Below are 15,275 nucleotides of genomic sequence, written 5' to 3'. Positions count from 1 at the left end.
CTTCCTCTGTTTTGAGAAAGTTGCTGAAAATCTCAAATGGCTTAAAGAGTCATGGACTATGCTATTGCAAATAGTCTTAAAAGGGCTCAGGATGTGTATTTCCGCCCTGTCGAGCAAAGTTCTGATTATGATTTTGTCAAAAAGACCCTACTGTAAGTTTGAGTTAGTGCCCAAAGCGTACAGTCAGAAATTTAGAAGTACTCAAAAAAGGGACGATGAGAGCTTTGTAGAGTTTGCTAGGGAAAAGGAAACTTTGTTTGATAGGTGGTGTAGTTCAAAGGTGACTTCAGATTGGCAGAGTTTGAGGCAGTTAGTTTTGATGGAGGAATTTAAGCAGTGTGTTCATTCCAATCTCAGGACTTACTTGGATGAATGGACTGTTAATACCTTACATGATGCAGCGGTGTTGGCAGATAATCATTTTCGACTCAAGAGTTCTTTTCAGTCTCACGGCAATTAAATTTTTTTCGCCAAAAGACTGTTTCTCACACAGAGTCAAGTGATGATAAGGCAGTTTAAAATTCTCAGGATCAAGGACCTGTCTTTGCCTATTGTAAGAAGCCTGGTCACTTGATTTCGGCTTGCAAAACGCTCAAATACAAAAATCAGTCGACGGTTTCCCCAAATGCCTGTGCATATATCTCACCTCAGCCTTCCTTGCCAGGTGGTTCTGAGGAGAATTTTGGTTCTGACAATGAACTTTCAGATTCTGAAGTTCCAGTGAAGTTTTTGCCTTTGATTCACAATGGTTAGGTTTCACTTATGGGAGATAATTCTACCCCAAGGCCCATTACTATTCTGAGGGACACTGGAGCTCTACATTCTCTGAGTTTGAAGGATGTTTTGCCTTTTTCTGCAGAGTCTTCAGCTAACTCAGATATTATTATTAAGGGTATAAGTAGCGATTCTCTTGCTTCGTTCCATTTTGTGAATTTGACTTCGGATCTGGTTTCTGACACCATTGAGGCTGGTGTTCTTGACTCTCTTTCAGTTCCGGGTGTTGATTTATTGGCAATGATCTTATGGGGCACAAGTTGGCACTGATCCTATTGTCACTGTTTGTCCAGAGTGTTCGCCCAATACAGAGTATAACGTTCCGGGTATTTTTCCGTCTTATGCAGTGACTCCTTCGATTGCAAAAGACATTTTTTCCAAGACTTCTTTGCTGAATGATTCCATTTTTGATTTATCAGATACATTCATGGTTCATTCTGTAGCCTCAGAGGCTGATGACTTATCTGCAAACTCCTCAGGTCCTACTCATAAGTCTGAAAATTTGTTAAACAACAAACAACTCAGTTGTATTGCAACAACACTCTCCTCCCTGGTTACTGATTGTACAGTTGATGATGATGCAAGCGTCAATGACAATGTTGATGATGTTGTTAGCGATGTAAAGTTGGATGATTTGAGTGACAATGCTTCACCGAGATTGTGAAATTCTGATGCGATAGCTCACCTTGCTAAGAAATTGACACATTTGTCAGGTGACCAGAAAGTTGAAATCACATCCGCTTTTTCAGTTTTCTCACCTGTTCACATGCCTGATTAGTCATGACATAGATGTGTGTGATGCTGTGCCTGTGAAACAACACCCATATCGAATCAATCCTGCACTAACATGAAAAACTGTATGCACTGTCATGAGCTTATTCCTACCCTCTGCCGACAGTGGATGATTGCATTGATCACGTAAGTCAAGCTACATATGTGAGTAAGTTTGACCTTCTGAAGGGCTTATGGCAGGTGCTGCTTACGCTCCGTGCAAAGACGATTGCGGCATTCGGTACACCTGACGAACTTTATCAATACAAAGTGATGCTGTCCAGCTTGAAGAATGACCCAGCAATGTTCCAATGCCTCGTCAACAACATGACATCGGGTCTGGAAGGTGTCAAAGCCTATGTGGATGATGTCATGTCATTTATGCCATGGAAGAGGACTCAGGAGTTCGAGAGACTGTCCATCTTGCAAAGTGGGAGTTTGGAAAGGCCCAGGTTGAATTCCTGGGGTATGTTCTAGGGCTTGGATGAAGGCTATTGTATGCGCTGCATCACTCTCCAGGGTGTAAAGTTTTATTTGATGTTTGGTACTTCTGTTGTATTTTTCTGTGTTTTCGTTTCTTTTTCTGTTTATTATATTTTCTATTCTGTTTTGTCATGTTTTGTGTTGCTTAGTTATATTACAACAGAAAGTTTCTCTAAATTTCTTTTCCTCTTGGGTGGGGGAGAGTGTTATGTGTGTGTGTGTTTTTATTTTCCTTTCACACTTTTATGTTACTATGATACGGTTCTTTTGTGATGTGGAATTCTGGAATGTTCCGAGGTATGCCTATATAAGAAGACTTGAGAAGGACCGTCAACAGAGCTTCTTACCACCAATCTTTGGACAAATAGAGAAGTACACGCCACACTGAATTCTGCCTTTCATTCTTGGACATTTCTTGATATTTGTTGACTTGGAATATTCACTGGAAAGAACATTTGCCTAGTTATTCAACTCTGGTTACTATTCATAGCTTGGCTCAACTACTCGGTCTTTGAACTTCTATTCTGTGTTGGTTGTTTTATTTTTGTGTTGTGTTCTTGTGTGTGTGATTAAATTGTTTGAAACGCAATACAACTGCTTTGTCATATTTTGTTGGTTTGATCTTGGGGATTTTAGTCTAAATTCACATGTAACATAGTACTACAACAAAAGACATGATACTACAACAAAAGACATGAAAGAAACATGTAAATACTACTATGTAAAAATAAACTATCTTTTAGATTCAGATAAACGTTGCACGACAGAGTAAATATCTTTCTCCAACCTGATCAATGTCGGCTAAAATATGCCAACTATTGGCCGATTCGATTGAAAAATGTATGGGTGTGGCCAATCATGCCATCAGATGTAAAGTTATTGATGTGATTAGGGATGAAATCTCAAGACGTTAAAATAACTTACTGAGTTATACCAGAGTATGTAGTTGTTACCTGCACAGACTGAGAGAGCCATTTTCAAAGATGTCAATAGACATTCAATTTCAAAACTAAATATTCATATAATCAAATCATTTTATTTAATCATGATGTTATAATCTCGCGTAATTTACGGCGGTATCTATGGTCAATGCATTGATGAAAACTAGCAGTGGATTATCTACTTTATATCTTCCTAAAGCATGGAGAGGGGAAAAGTTTTCAACTTCAAGATAACATGGTACCACGGGGGAAAATGACCGTTCGCATGTAGATATATGGACAGACTAGTCCAACATTATAAATTACATCAAGTCAAAGTACATCACACACTCATACTTATTATAGTTAGATACCAGTCACATTTGAAAAATGTACGGGTGTGGTCAGTCATGCTCGCAGATAAAGTTGCGGGTGTGATAAGGGATGGAATCTCAAGACCTTAAAATAACTTACTGGATTTAGATAACATAACTGTAAATTAAAAATAAAATAAACAAATACATAACTAAAATAGAAAACTAAAATTTCAAACTCAGAAATAATAGTTTCCAATTTTAACTGGTATTAGTAGAACATGATATAAAACGGTATTTAGAATTTTTCAAATCGATAAAAATTCTTGATCTGACAACCTTTAACTGAAGAAAAGTTAAATGCCTGTGAAGGAATTAACACCAAAGCTTTATGCCCGTAATGTTTTGAAAATGCTGAAAGTTTAATTCAACATAGTCGGCGTTAGTGGCAACAAGCTAGCGATACATTGTAACAAACATTCCTGTCGGAAATTGTGACGTATTGTTATAATCTAACGTAATTTATGGTGGTATCTATTGTCAATCCAATAATGAAATCTATAGTTTCCTTTACAGTAAACACCAACTGCGGAGTCATTAAACATCTTAAAGAACACTAACGTAATGCAGAAGAATGAGTCACACCTGCCACAAGCAACACGGTGTATTCAGTGTGCATTGACATTGCATAAACCTTCATAAACAGCTGTGTGTGTCACAGTACATTAATGAATTTTCTTTGATAACCTTTTAATAGTCATGGGAAGCCAAAATCATACTCACAATTACATTTCAATTACTCATGCAGACCTTAGCATATTGTTAAATCGGAAATGGTCTTTTAACTGTATAGTGCTTTATCACCCTCTTCTCATTCACCTACAGATGGCACAGCATCAAGAGGAAATGGGGGTTCAATAAGAGGGTCATGGACAGTTCATTGTTGGCAGCAAAATTAGGTTGTATCAGGATGAAACCTACAACCTTCTGGTTCAGACACAACCCCTTCACCACCTCAACCATGACTCCCCCAAATGACATGAAAGTCCAGTTGTCCAGTCAGCTGTTTACAAATATTCTAACGATATTATTGGGAAAAAATATATAATCTGTAAAACTGTAACGTATATTAATGTGTGCTTGTGTTTAATAGGTTCCGAACCTTTTACATTGATAAGGAATTTTCATTTGTCCCTTAAAATGTAAAAATGTTTTAAATTATTGATATAATATCTGTATGTCTGTTTGCTCACACTCCAACAAAATACATTAATACCAGATCAGAAATATGGAACACACAACACATGGTTTCATCACAACCAATAAAAGCTTAAAACATTAAGGGGTCCCCAGGGCATTTGTGCCTGTGCATGAGCTTAATATTGGTCTCATATCTAATATCTCCCCCTCAAAAAGTTCAGATGATTATTTACTCTCTTTTTTGTCCACTTTTTGCCTATAAAACTGTGTGAAATGCTACACTAGTAATATTTAAAATCAAACATGGAGCTGTCAGGAAGAGCCAGTGGGAGAGTCGCAAGTACAGCAAAATGCCTCAAGGACTCTGAACAACAGAATGGTAGTCTAGTGAGGCAATACTAAATAGAGCAAGCTCTTGGTCTTAAATCTTCCTTTAAAGAGGAACACAAACAGGAAAATCATCTGTGAAGTGAAACAAGTGAAAATATTTAAAACATGAGGGGACATCCAAGCTCATGATTTGCACAGTAGACCTTTTAACATACTTCGAAACGGTCATCCCAGTAGGTGGCCGTACACCAGTGAGGTCGCAAAACATAAGTTGGGAGCAAGGCTTTCCTGGCTCAGGCAGTTGGGTTTGTCTCTATATGACTGAGCAAACAGGGCCACTGTGACTTCTCCTTACTACCAAACCAGGGTTTTGTATACTCTAATCCCCTCCAACGAACCAAAGTCAAACAGCAACACCAAGCAGTCACCTAAAACAACACAAAGGTTGGGGTGGACAAAAGGAGTTCCACTGACCATTGCATATTGACACCCAAATCAAAAGAACCCATTGCACTCACGGTAAACCCTGGGTAGGTATGATATGATTTCCTGATAAAATTTCAAACAGTTAGTATATAGTTTCAAATTTTACCATTACAACTATATTTACCATGTTTTGTAATGTGTGCACAGCCCCTTTGAAGAGACGGATGGACCAATGGAATTTTGGTAACCGAGCAGCTTTGTTGCTAAAATTAACTTTGCAACTAAGTTGCTAGAATTAATGAGTGTTCAGACACTACTTCTAGAGGTTTTGTCAAACTACAGCCCCTGGACCACATCCGGCCCGCCCAAGAGTGATACGGAATCGCCCAAATGACATCAAAATAATGACTACAGTACATTTATCTAACTTCATCCTGTAATGCCCAATATCAATACCCAACCAGGTAGCGTAGTAGGTACAGTGATACATTAACTTAACTTTGGGTGTTCCGTTTTTACTCTGCTACCGCTCTGAACCCTTCTTCAACCATGAGTGGGCCAAAGAAAAGTCAACTGAGTGCAGTGTATCTCATATAGTATGGATTACTATATACTTTTTCAAGGAAGTTCAGTCAAAAGCTGTATGTCTAACTTGTTGAGAAACCATTGCAGCTTTAGAGGAATATAAGATCCGCTGTCACTTTTCTACCAAGCATGAGAGCTTAACAACAAAAACATCTTACAGATGTGTTCGGAAAACTGCCAGAGCAAAATTTGATGCATGGGAAAAAACAGGGGATCAACAAAGCAACAAGGTTCCCATCCATCAATTTTCTGGGCTGCTTATGCTCACAAGGATTGTGGGAATGCTGGAGGCTATCACAGCTAACTTAAGGCAGGAAGCGTGGTACACCCTGAACTGGTTGCTAGCCAATCACACGGCACATAGAAACAAAAACCACTCACATTCACACCTACGTGCAACTTAGAGTATTCAATTAACCTACCGTGCATGTTTTGGGGAATGAAAATGAAATCTAAGGATTAAAACAACAATGCGTTTTGTTTTATATATAATTTAAGCATCTGGCCCACCTATCCATTTTTAAAAGGCAATGAGGCCCCTGAGTTTGCACGTCCCTGTTCCAATGACTCAAAAAAAAAAAAAATGTGAGTAGTGGTTTTTGTAATACTAGTTAAGTTAATTAACAACACAAGGGTCAAAATACTACTCACTTGTCATATTCTGCATTGTCTTTGTCACAGCGTGCATCCTTGTGCTTCTGCCAGTCCTTCCCGTGCTTGCAGGTAGTGAGAAGGACCATATCCTCTGCGTTATGCACATGATACAAGGCATTCCTTGTGTCAGACCCTATTCCAGTTAAATACCTCTTTCCCTTGAACACCAACATGTACTTCCTAAACGGAGGGATGGTGTTATGTTTAAGGTAACCTCGTTGCCCTCCTGTTCTGGGGTGTTCTTTTGAGAAAAGGGGTATGGAGACATCAAATCTGGGCCGAAAGTTCTCTGTACTGATGCTGGCCTTAGCCAACATTGCGAGGCCAATGTCGAAGCCCAGGTCTTCCGTGTAGTCAGGCCAGGTGCCGGAGTACAAGTTGAAGATGATGTGGTTTTTACCATCATTCCACAGAGGAAGACTCTGGACTTTTGCCTTTAGGTTGTGCACGTACTGCGGGGACAGCTGATCCCTATCTAGAGTGTCCAAACTCAGGACAAACAAACATGCCTGGCCTGGGTCTGGCGTAAAGAACCTGGAGCCTTCAATAGATGACAAAATGTTCTGATAGCTCTCTGACATTTTCTCACCTTTCTGCTGGGGATAGAGGTAAACCTTGAAGCCATTTCTCTCACAAAGAGAAAAGTCAAAGCAGGACTCCATTCTGCACCGTTGTGCAGAAAAACTGTCAGGAGTTGCATCTCTCTTTTGACGAGGAGATATGTGCCCATTCGCATCATCGCTGATGTCCTGATCCCAGTCGCTGAAAGACTGAACGACCCCGGGAGAGCGACTCCACCGCGCCCCAGGTTGATGAGTCCGCGCATCACGCAGGATTAGTCGACGTTTGGAAAGTTGGACTTGAATGCTCCCGAAACAAAACAGCAGAAGAAGACAAGCGCCGGCAGAGAACAAAACTAAGTAGCGTTTTTTGGCCTGCATGTGTCCTAAAAATTAGTCGAAGATGTCCGGGGATAAATCCAAACAGCCCCGAAGTTTTGGCTTTACCACCGCCTGTAGGAGCGCTCCGCCATCTTCCCCCGGATTGTAAGTCTGCCACCTTCTGCTCCAGATGCCTTTCACAAGTCCAAGAACTGATCCAAAGCATGTGGGCGATTTCTTATGTCCATCAATCTAGCCTTCTCGTCAGTACGTCACTGATTGACTGACTGAAATTAATCCGATGCAAACGATATGCCCAATTCTCACGTCTATTAGGCAGCGTTACCTTTCATTTATTTTCAGCCAGTATCCATTTCGACCACTAAGCGTTTAAGCCTTAAAACCCTAAAACGCAGCAAAAACTCCACCAACTAACGAGACAAACTACAAATAACAAAAGACGTAATGCTCTTTGGGGCGTGCAAACAGTACTAGACCGGACAGTGAACACTAAACTATTGCTCTTTTAGGAAACTGGGACTCAAGCTAACAGTAGAGCCACAAACATTTAATATAACCCATTTCGAGCATTATGTGAGGTTTAGGGCGAATTTTAACCAAAATGTATCGGTTTTTTTTTTTTCTCAGAATTTGCAGACTTTAAAAGTCACGGTCGTTGGCGCTAGCAAGCGACATGCAAACATCAGAAAACATTTCCGAGGTTAGCCTGGTAGCTGTGCAGGAACATTGAAGTAGCTTATCACCGGTTTGAAAGTGAACACATCCTCTCCTTCGTGGGAATAAAATATCGCTTATTTCGTCTGTAACTTCTCCTCGACTCCACTCTTTAGATCAGTAGCGTAAATCCCAAAAACATTTCTCAAATCCTTGCCAGATTTGAATCAGTGTCTCGCACACATACAAAACATAACAAAACAAGAGATGTTGTGGACCACTTAGTCAAGCTATCGTACAACAACACTGTACTTGCAGCTGAGGACGCAAGACCGACCCGCAAGAGAAGGATGTGACGTTATCCGCCATTGAGGTGCGTTCTCTCTGGGTACATTTGCACCCGACAGGGGCGGGGCTTAATTGCAGCTACACAAAAGTCTGGTTAAAAATAACAAAACAAAACTAAAAAGGGTATGTGAAAGTGTTTATTGTAATAATAACATTAGCAACCGTTGTCATCGGTTCAATTAAAACTGATTAATCAAATAAAATGTGAAAAAATAACGTCAATGTACAGTACGTGTAAATGTTTCTTTTACAAATATTAGTGTAATTACTTCATATAATTAATAATATTTCTCACAGCTGCCCGAAGTGATTTTTCCAAAAGTGACAATCAGGCAAGAAGGAATTTGAAGCATTGTTTCTCAGTGTCACCAATCAATATCAGTGATGTCCCCTTATTCTCTCACGCTTATTTTTGTTGCTGCTTTCCTCTAAAATCATTGTACCCCTGCTGCTTTTTTCACAGCACCACCTTTGTTACCGTCTATCTCTTCTTCCTTTCACCCTCTTCAGTAGTTTACAAGGCAAGGTGATAAATGATGTAAAAAAAAAGATGTTGACATGAGAAGAATCACATGTTTTGAGATGTCACTGATTAAATTAAATTCTTTTAAAATGCCACTGATAATTGACAACTTCTCACTTTGTCATGATAAAATTATCATATACTTCCAATGGTTCCTTCAGATCCTCTACTTGAAAAAAAAAACAAAAAAAGCACTGATGTTGACAGTGAAATCAAATCAAATGTAGCATCAAAAAAGGAGATAACTTTTAAAAAAAGAAAGCCTCAGTGGGTTCTACTTTTATCTTGTTATTATTGGCAGCTTAATGAGGCTGGAGAAATTCTGTCTCCCCGACTAATGCATTGTGTTTGTCTGTACTGAGCAGTGGCCAGGATCAGAGCAGTGCCAGAGCGGTGTTCCCAACGTGTAATACATTCAGCTATGTCAATATCTAATTTGGATGCACACAGACAGCCAGAAAGCCCATCAGCCGAGCAACGACTCACCCAAATGGAGATTTATGGGTCCTTCACACTACATCTTAAGGTCAATTATTAGCTGCTTGAGTGCAATTGTGCAAGATAAAGTATGTTCTTGAATAAATTTGGGTATTGCAAAAGAAAATTGTGGTATTTGCATATGATTTACAAAGAGTACACACAGACACACACACACACACACACACACACACATATATATCTGTGAAATGTTTAGTTTATATACGCCCAGCGATTGACTGGTCATGCTTACAACATATTCCACATTTTAAGAAATAGAACTGGAAAGTCCCAAGTGTGAGAATATACTGCTGATTGAGAAATTAGCAAGGTTATGAAAAGCCAATACGATTTTGAGATTGGAAAAATACTGGGCGGCAAGATGGCGCAGCTGTAAAAATGTTGGCCCTCACAGTTCTAAGGTCTATGGTTCGATCCTGGCCCCGCCTGTGTGGAGTTTGCATGTTGTCACCGTTCCTGTGTGGGTTTTCTCTGGGCACTCCGGTTTCCTACCACATCCCAAAAACATGCAACATTAATTGGACACTCTAAATTGCCCCTAGGTGTGATTGTAATTGCAGGTGTTTATCTTCATGTGCCCTGTAATTGGCTGGAAACCAGTTCCGGGTGTACCCTGCCTCCTGCACGTTGACAGCTGTGATAAGCTCCAGCACTCTTGTGAGGATAAGTGCCTAAGAAAATGGATGGATGGATGAATGGATGGATGGATGGATGGATGGATGGATGGAAAAAAACTGTTTTTGAAGGCAGTGATGATAAACAAGTTGGAGAAAACAGTTTTAGAAACATCAATGCATGTTGTACAGCATGAAAGATTACGGTAGTCAAATTCTGTACGCAGCATGTCTGTCTTTGTACTTTGTCTTTGCTCATAATAGCCAACAAACAACATACAGAGAAGGAGGTACACATGGAAAAGGCTCGAGATACTGAATCATAGAAAATTGACGCGTTTATTGTAAAACAGCAGAATTGAAATGCAAGTTGAAAAAATGATAAAACGTACCCTACAGGACTCTAAATTGCCCAAGTTGTGATTGTGAGTGTGACAGTTATCTGTCTCCATTTGCCCTGCAATTGGCTGGCGACCAGTTCAGGGTGTACCCCTGTCCGATGACAACTGGGATTGGATCTGGCAGTCTCATGACCCTAATGAGGATAAGCGGCTCAGAAAATGGATGGATGGATGGACTTACCCAGCAGCTGATGTTAATTCAGTCCAAAGTTCATTTGTCATTCAATGTAAACTAGGTCTTAAATAGGTTAAAAAAGAAAACTACCAGAAGAAAAAGTGGACCATGGAAATACAAAAATAAAGAAACTTTGACAAGGAAATCTTGGAAAGGACACATGAAATATTGCAAACAAAACAAGGCAGAACCTTGAATAATAATATTGGGAAAAGTCAGATAACACAAAAGTGAATATAAAGCAAGCTGCAGAGAAAGAAGGTGGCTGTAGAAATCCGCGACCCAACTACTTTGGTTGCTTTTTACTGTTTGGTTACCAGACAACTTCCTCCTGGTTTACACATCAGAACCTATAAGCAATGTAAGAAAGAAGGAACTGGCTGTGTGTGACCACAGTGGATGAAAAAAGTAAAATTGTTAACTTGATAAACAACTGAGAAGGGAGACTGAAAAAGCCAAAGAAGCCTGGTTAGAACAAGAATGCAGGGAGATATATGATATGGAAAGAAGTTTGCATACAAAAAAAGTGAAAGAACTAAGCCCTTGACTCAGCATAAGAAGGCACATTACCACAAGAACTGATTGAAGGTAAGCATCACCAGAAACCAACAAACAAGAAATTAAAGGAAACTTGATGGACAAAATGACGAGTTTCAAGCAAAAAAAAACAAAAAACAATTAAATGACAGAAAAGATAAAAATTGAAGATCTTTTATCACAGGATGAAATAGGCCAGGACCTCCTAAAACATGAAATAAAGCAAACCAATAATGACCTTAAAAAAAACAACAATAAATCAGAAGGAGTTGTTGGTATAACAGGAAAGTGTAGTACAAGACATTGGAGGGGGATGAAAATGTTGAAAGCTCAGTAGAAAAAGCGGCTAGGGCACATTAAGGGGAGAGAGCTTGTATGTATAATTATGGAAGGAAAGGTAGAAAGATAATGGAAGAGAATATAGAACAGCTACAGTACTGGGGTGGGAACTCTCTGGGGAGCAATACTGTATTTGGAACTGAAAAAAAATGGCAGAAGATGGAGAAAAGGAAACCACAGGTCTGAAGTGTACACTGTAACCTGCCCAAAGTCAGGTAGGTGGAATTGCCTGCAACTCACCCTGATCCAGATCAAGGAAGTTAAGAATCTCATCTAACCCTTTATATGAAACACATAAAACTACATTTTAGATCAGCAGTAGTGCAGGACTTGGGGGTTTGCGACTAGAGATTCGCGGTTTTATCCATGCATCCATCCATTCTCGGAGACCTTTATCTTCACAACGGTCCCAGGAGTGCTGGAGCCTATCTATCATCGGGCAGGAGGTGGGGTACACCCTGAACTGGGTGCCAGCCAATCGCAGCGGTTTTATCCAGTCTTCGGCAAACTGCCTCCAGAGTCGAGAAAATTGTGCGCATGTATAGACTGGTTCCATCTTATGTAATGCTTGTAATGCAAACACCGCAAAGCATTGACACTCTGTGAGCGATGTCTCGCATGTAAAAAAAAAAAAAAATCAGAGATCACCTCATGCCTGAAACACCTCATTGGCTCTTAGAGAATTGATGAATATATCCGGGGCCGTGATTGATGATTTACCTTGTTGAATATTGATAGCCTGGCTCAGTCCCTGGCAATCATTTCTATGGTCTGCAACAATCACAAGGACCTTTCACTTGAGTGGCAGCAACAAAAAAATGCAGTTAACCTGGACATGACCCCCATAATTCAGAGCAAATTGCCACTCCATATCAAGATTAATTGTACTCTATTCTTCTGTAATAAAAAAAATATACAATGACCTTCTGGGGGCAAAATCTGACATGTACATTTACTATTTTAATCCATTAGATTGGTTAAAACTTGCAATTTTCATTTACAGTTCATTTACTTAATTTATGCTATCATGATATACAGTATAACTAATTTAATTTAGAAATATAAACAGCAACTTTTAACCAGGTGGCAGCTGGAAAGCATTGCAATGCCTCACAGTTCTGAGGACCCAGGTTCAATACCAGCCCTCTCTGTGTGGAGTTTGTATGTTCTCCCAATGCCTAGGTGGGTTTTTTGCACTCTGGTTTCCTCCCACATCCCAAAAACCTGCAACTTTAATTGGACACCTTAAATGGCCCGAGGTGTGATCGTGAGTGCGACTCGGGTCTCTCTCCATGTGCCCTGCGATTGGCTGGCAACCAGTTCAGGTTCTACCCTGCCACCTGTCCGATGACAGCTGGGACAGGCTCCAGCACTCCCGTGACCCTTGTCAGGATAAGCGGCTAAGAGAATGGATGGATACTAGTATAGATACTCGTATAGATGCTAGGATACTGAGGAAAAACTGCATTGGTCAGTGAATTATACTGCAGCTTTCTTCATATGTAAAAATGCTTACTTCTCAATGCTGATATCACAACAAAGATTTAGTATTTCTCTTACGCTTTAACTAATTTGATCCTCTTATATTTCAGGAAAATGATGTGAGATGACAATTATCATGCTCTTTGCACTGTGACACATATGTGCGTGCTGGAGCATCTCAATCAGGAGCACAGATGCGGTTCAATTACACGTGCAATAACTTCGAGGTCTCGGCAGGCCAAGGGAGCATTTATATTTTAATAACTATGACAACAGTAATGACTTGCCATAGAAAAACATCTGCTGCGTGATCAAATCTGGTATTGCCACAGCCTACTTTTGCTATTTTTTCTGAAACCATTTATTAGCCCCAGAATTACTAGTGGGAACTACTTTTTGGTGTTAAGCATTGATGTTTTCTCAACCTTTCCCCTGGCCTCCTTTCATCTTTCAGCATTGCATGCAATGGACACAATTCTAGGCCCATGTTGGACCCCTGAGGGAAATTTGAGAGTTCGGTCTGTCAAACACAAAAATCACATCTTCTTTTGGGGCAGTTTCTATACACAGCACAACATGCGTTCTTCCATCATATTTTAAATATTGACCACTTGAAAGAATCCTTAACTGAAAAAGGAAATAACCTCCAACAAGAGGATTGGCGCATAACCCAGGATGAAAAGAAATGGACTAGGACTGGTTAGGATTTGGTGGAGAAAAGTAAAAGAATTGTGGCTGATCACAGTGCTGAAAAGTGTGATTTTTGTTATGATCGTACTGCCCTCCGGCTGACTGGTGACCAGTCCAGGGTGTTGTCTACCTTTCACTCAAAGTCAGCTGGGTTAGGCTCCAGTCCCCCGTGACCCTGAACAGGATAAGCAGTATTGAGAATGGTTGGATGGATGGTATACAATACTTTGATGATGATGAGGCTCCATACATTTAATTGACATTTTGGTTTCTCCACGAGGTGTAAATTCCCCTTCAACACAATTGGTGCAGAGCTTTCCTGATCAAAATGTTACAATACACGGCAAACACATTTGGGAGTGAAAACGTTTTTCATGCACTGATAGTGTCACTTGTGTTGATCACATTTCTTGTATTTTTGTGTACCATGTTTTTTCCGTAATTACTATTTTAAAATACATTTGCTTCATGCGAGCTTCAGGGTGGAGCAGCTGTAGCGCATTAGCCTCACAGTTCTGAGGACTGGGGTTCAAATCCTGGCCCACCTGTGTGGAGTTTGCATGTTCTCCTAGTGCCTGTGTGCCTGAGACTCTTGTGAGGATAAGCAGCTCAGAAAATGGATGGATTTGTTTCCTACCATGTTCTTGTTTCTACTGTCGCCTTCTAATGAAAATAACGGACTGAGCTTGTTTTCATTGTTACATCTCCATCCTAAGCCTACATTTTTATACAGTGGAACCATCAGCGTAGCTTACTTAGCTCAGGTCAGCGGTAATCAAATGACTAACTCTGCATATGTGCTTTGCTTTAGCTTTTTGCAACATCAACTGTATTATAAAAGGATGCAGTCTCAACTCGCATTAAAACCAGTAAGATTTCAACATAAGAGTAGAGTAATTTATTAAAACACAGACCAACTTATTGTCCTTACATTATACCATTAACAGTGGCTGACTAATTTTTGCACTTACATGATCATAAAGAATGTTAACTTCTGCAATACGACTCATGATGCATGTCTTTAAAATTTGTGGTTTATTATTAATGGCAGGCTGTTGGTATCAATGTGCCCAGTGATTGGCTGGCAACCAGTTCAGGGTGTACCCTGCCTTCTGCCCGTTGACAGCTGAGATAAGGTCCAGCACTCCCCGCGACCCTCGTGAGGATAAGCGGCTAAGAAAATGGATGGATTATTAATGGCCATGCTTAACTTGGTTTTATACTTACAAGACTGTTACGAATGCTAGAACTTTACTAAAAGCTTTTATGATGGAGGCAAATTTACCCTGGAATGGGAATGTTGACAAACCATATACTGCATCAATTCCACTGTGTTTTTGTTTTCTGATCATTTAAATGGTAAAACACACCATGTTGACCACATTAATAAAGTATCATTAAAAATGCTTACCATGCCAGCAAATTGTAAGATTGGCGCTGACATTCAATGTGTGTGTTTTCTTTGGAATAACATTGAAGTACTGTATATGTGGAGAACCATCCACTATGATAGGCTGCATTTGATTGTGAAAAGGAGTGAGGACGAGTCTTTATCTTGTCTTATCCTAATGAAACAAGCCTGCTGGGCGCAAGCTCAGGAAGATCAATGAGGCTGAATAGCAGAGGGACCACGGGGCAGGATGAGCTGCCTTTAA

The 15,275-nt window shown here is 40.0% G+C and overlaps 1 protein-coding gene across 2 annotated transcripts in view; it reads right to left on the bottom strand.

Moving 5' to 3' along the window:
• The window catches only part of LOC133500493 (exostosin-1a-like), a 33,253-nt gene extending 24,886 nt beyond the window's left edge, over positions 1 to 8,367 (bottom strand). For both annotated transcript variants that reach the window (XM_061819228.1, XM_061819227.1), the window contains exon 1: positions 6,455 to 8,367. In XM_061819228.1, the coding sequence (XP_061675212.1) occupies positions 6,455 to 7,398 (944 nt within the window). In that variant the 5' untranslated portion in view covers positions 7,399 to 8,367. The remainder of the gene's footprint in view (positions 1 to 6,454) is intronic.
• Positions 8,368 to 15,275: the final 6,908 nt, after the last annotated feature.

Source organism: Syngnathoides biaculeatus, chromosome 5, assembly GCF_019802595.1.
Source record: "Syngnathoides biaculeatus isolate LvHL_M chromosome 5, ASM1980259v1, whole genome shotgun sequence".
In the NCBI taxonomy this organism is placed as follows: Eukaryota; Metazoa; Chordata; class Actinopteri; order Syngnathiformes; family Syngnathidae; genus Syngnathoides; species Syngnathoides biaculeatus.
This window is presented reverse-complemented; position numbering and strand designations above follow the sequence as displayed.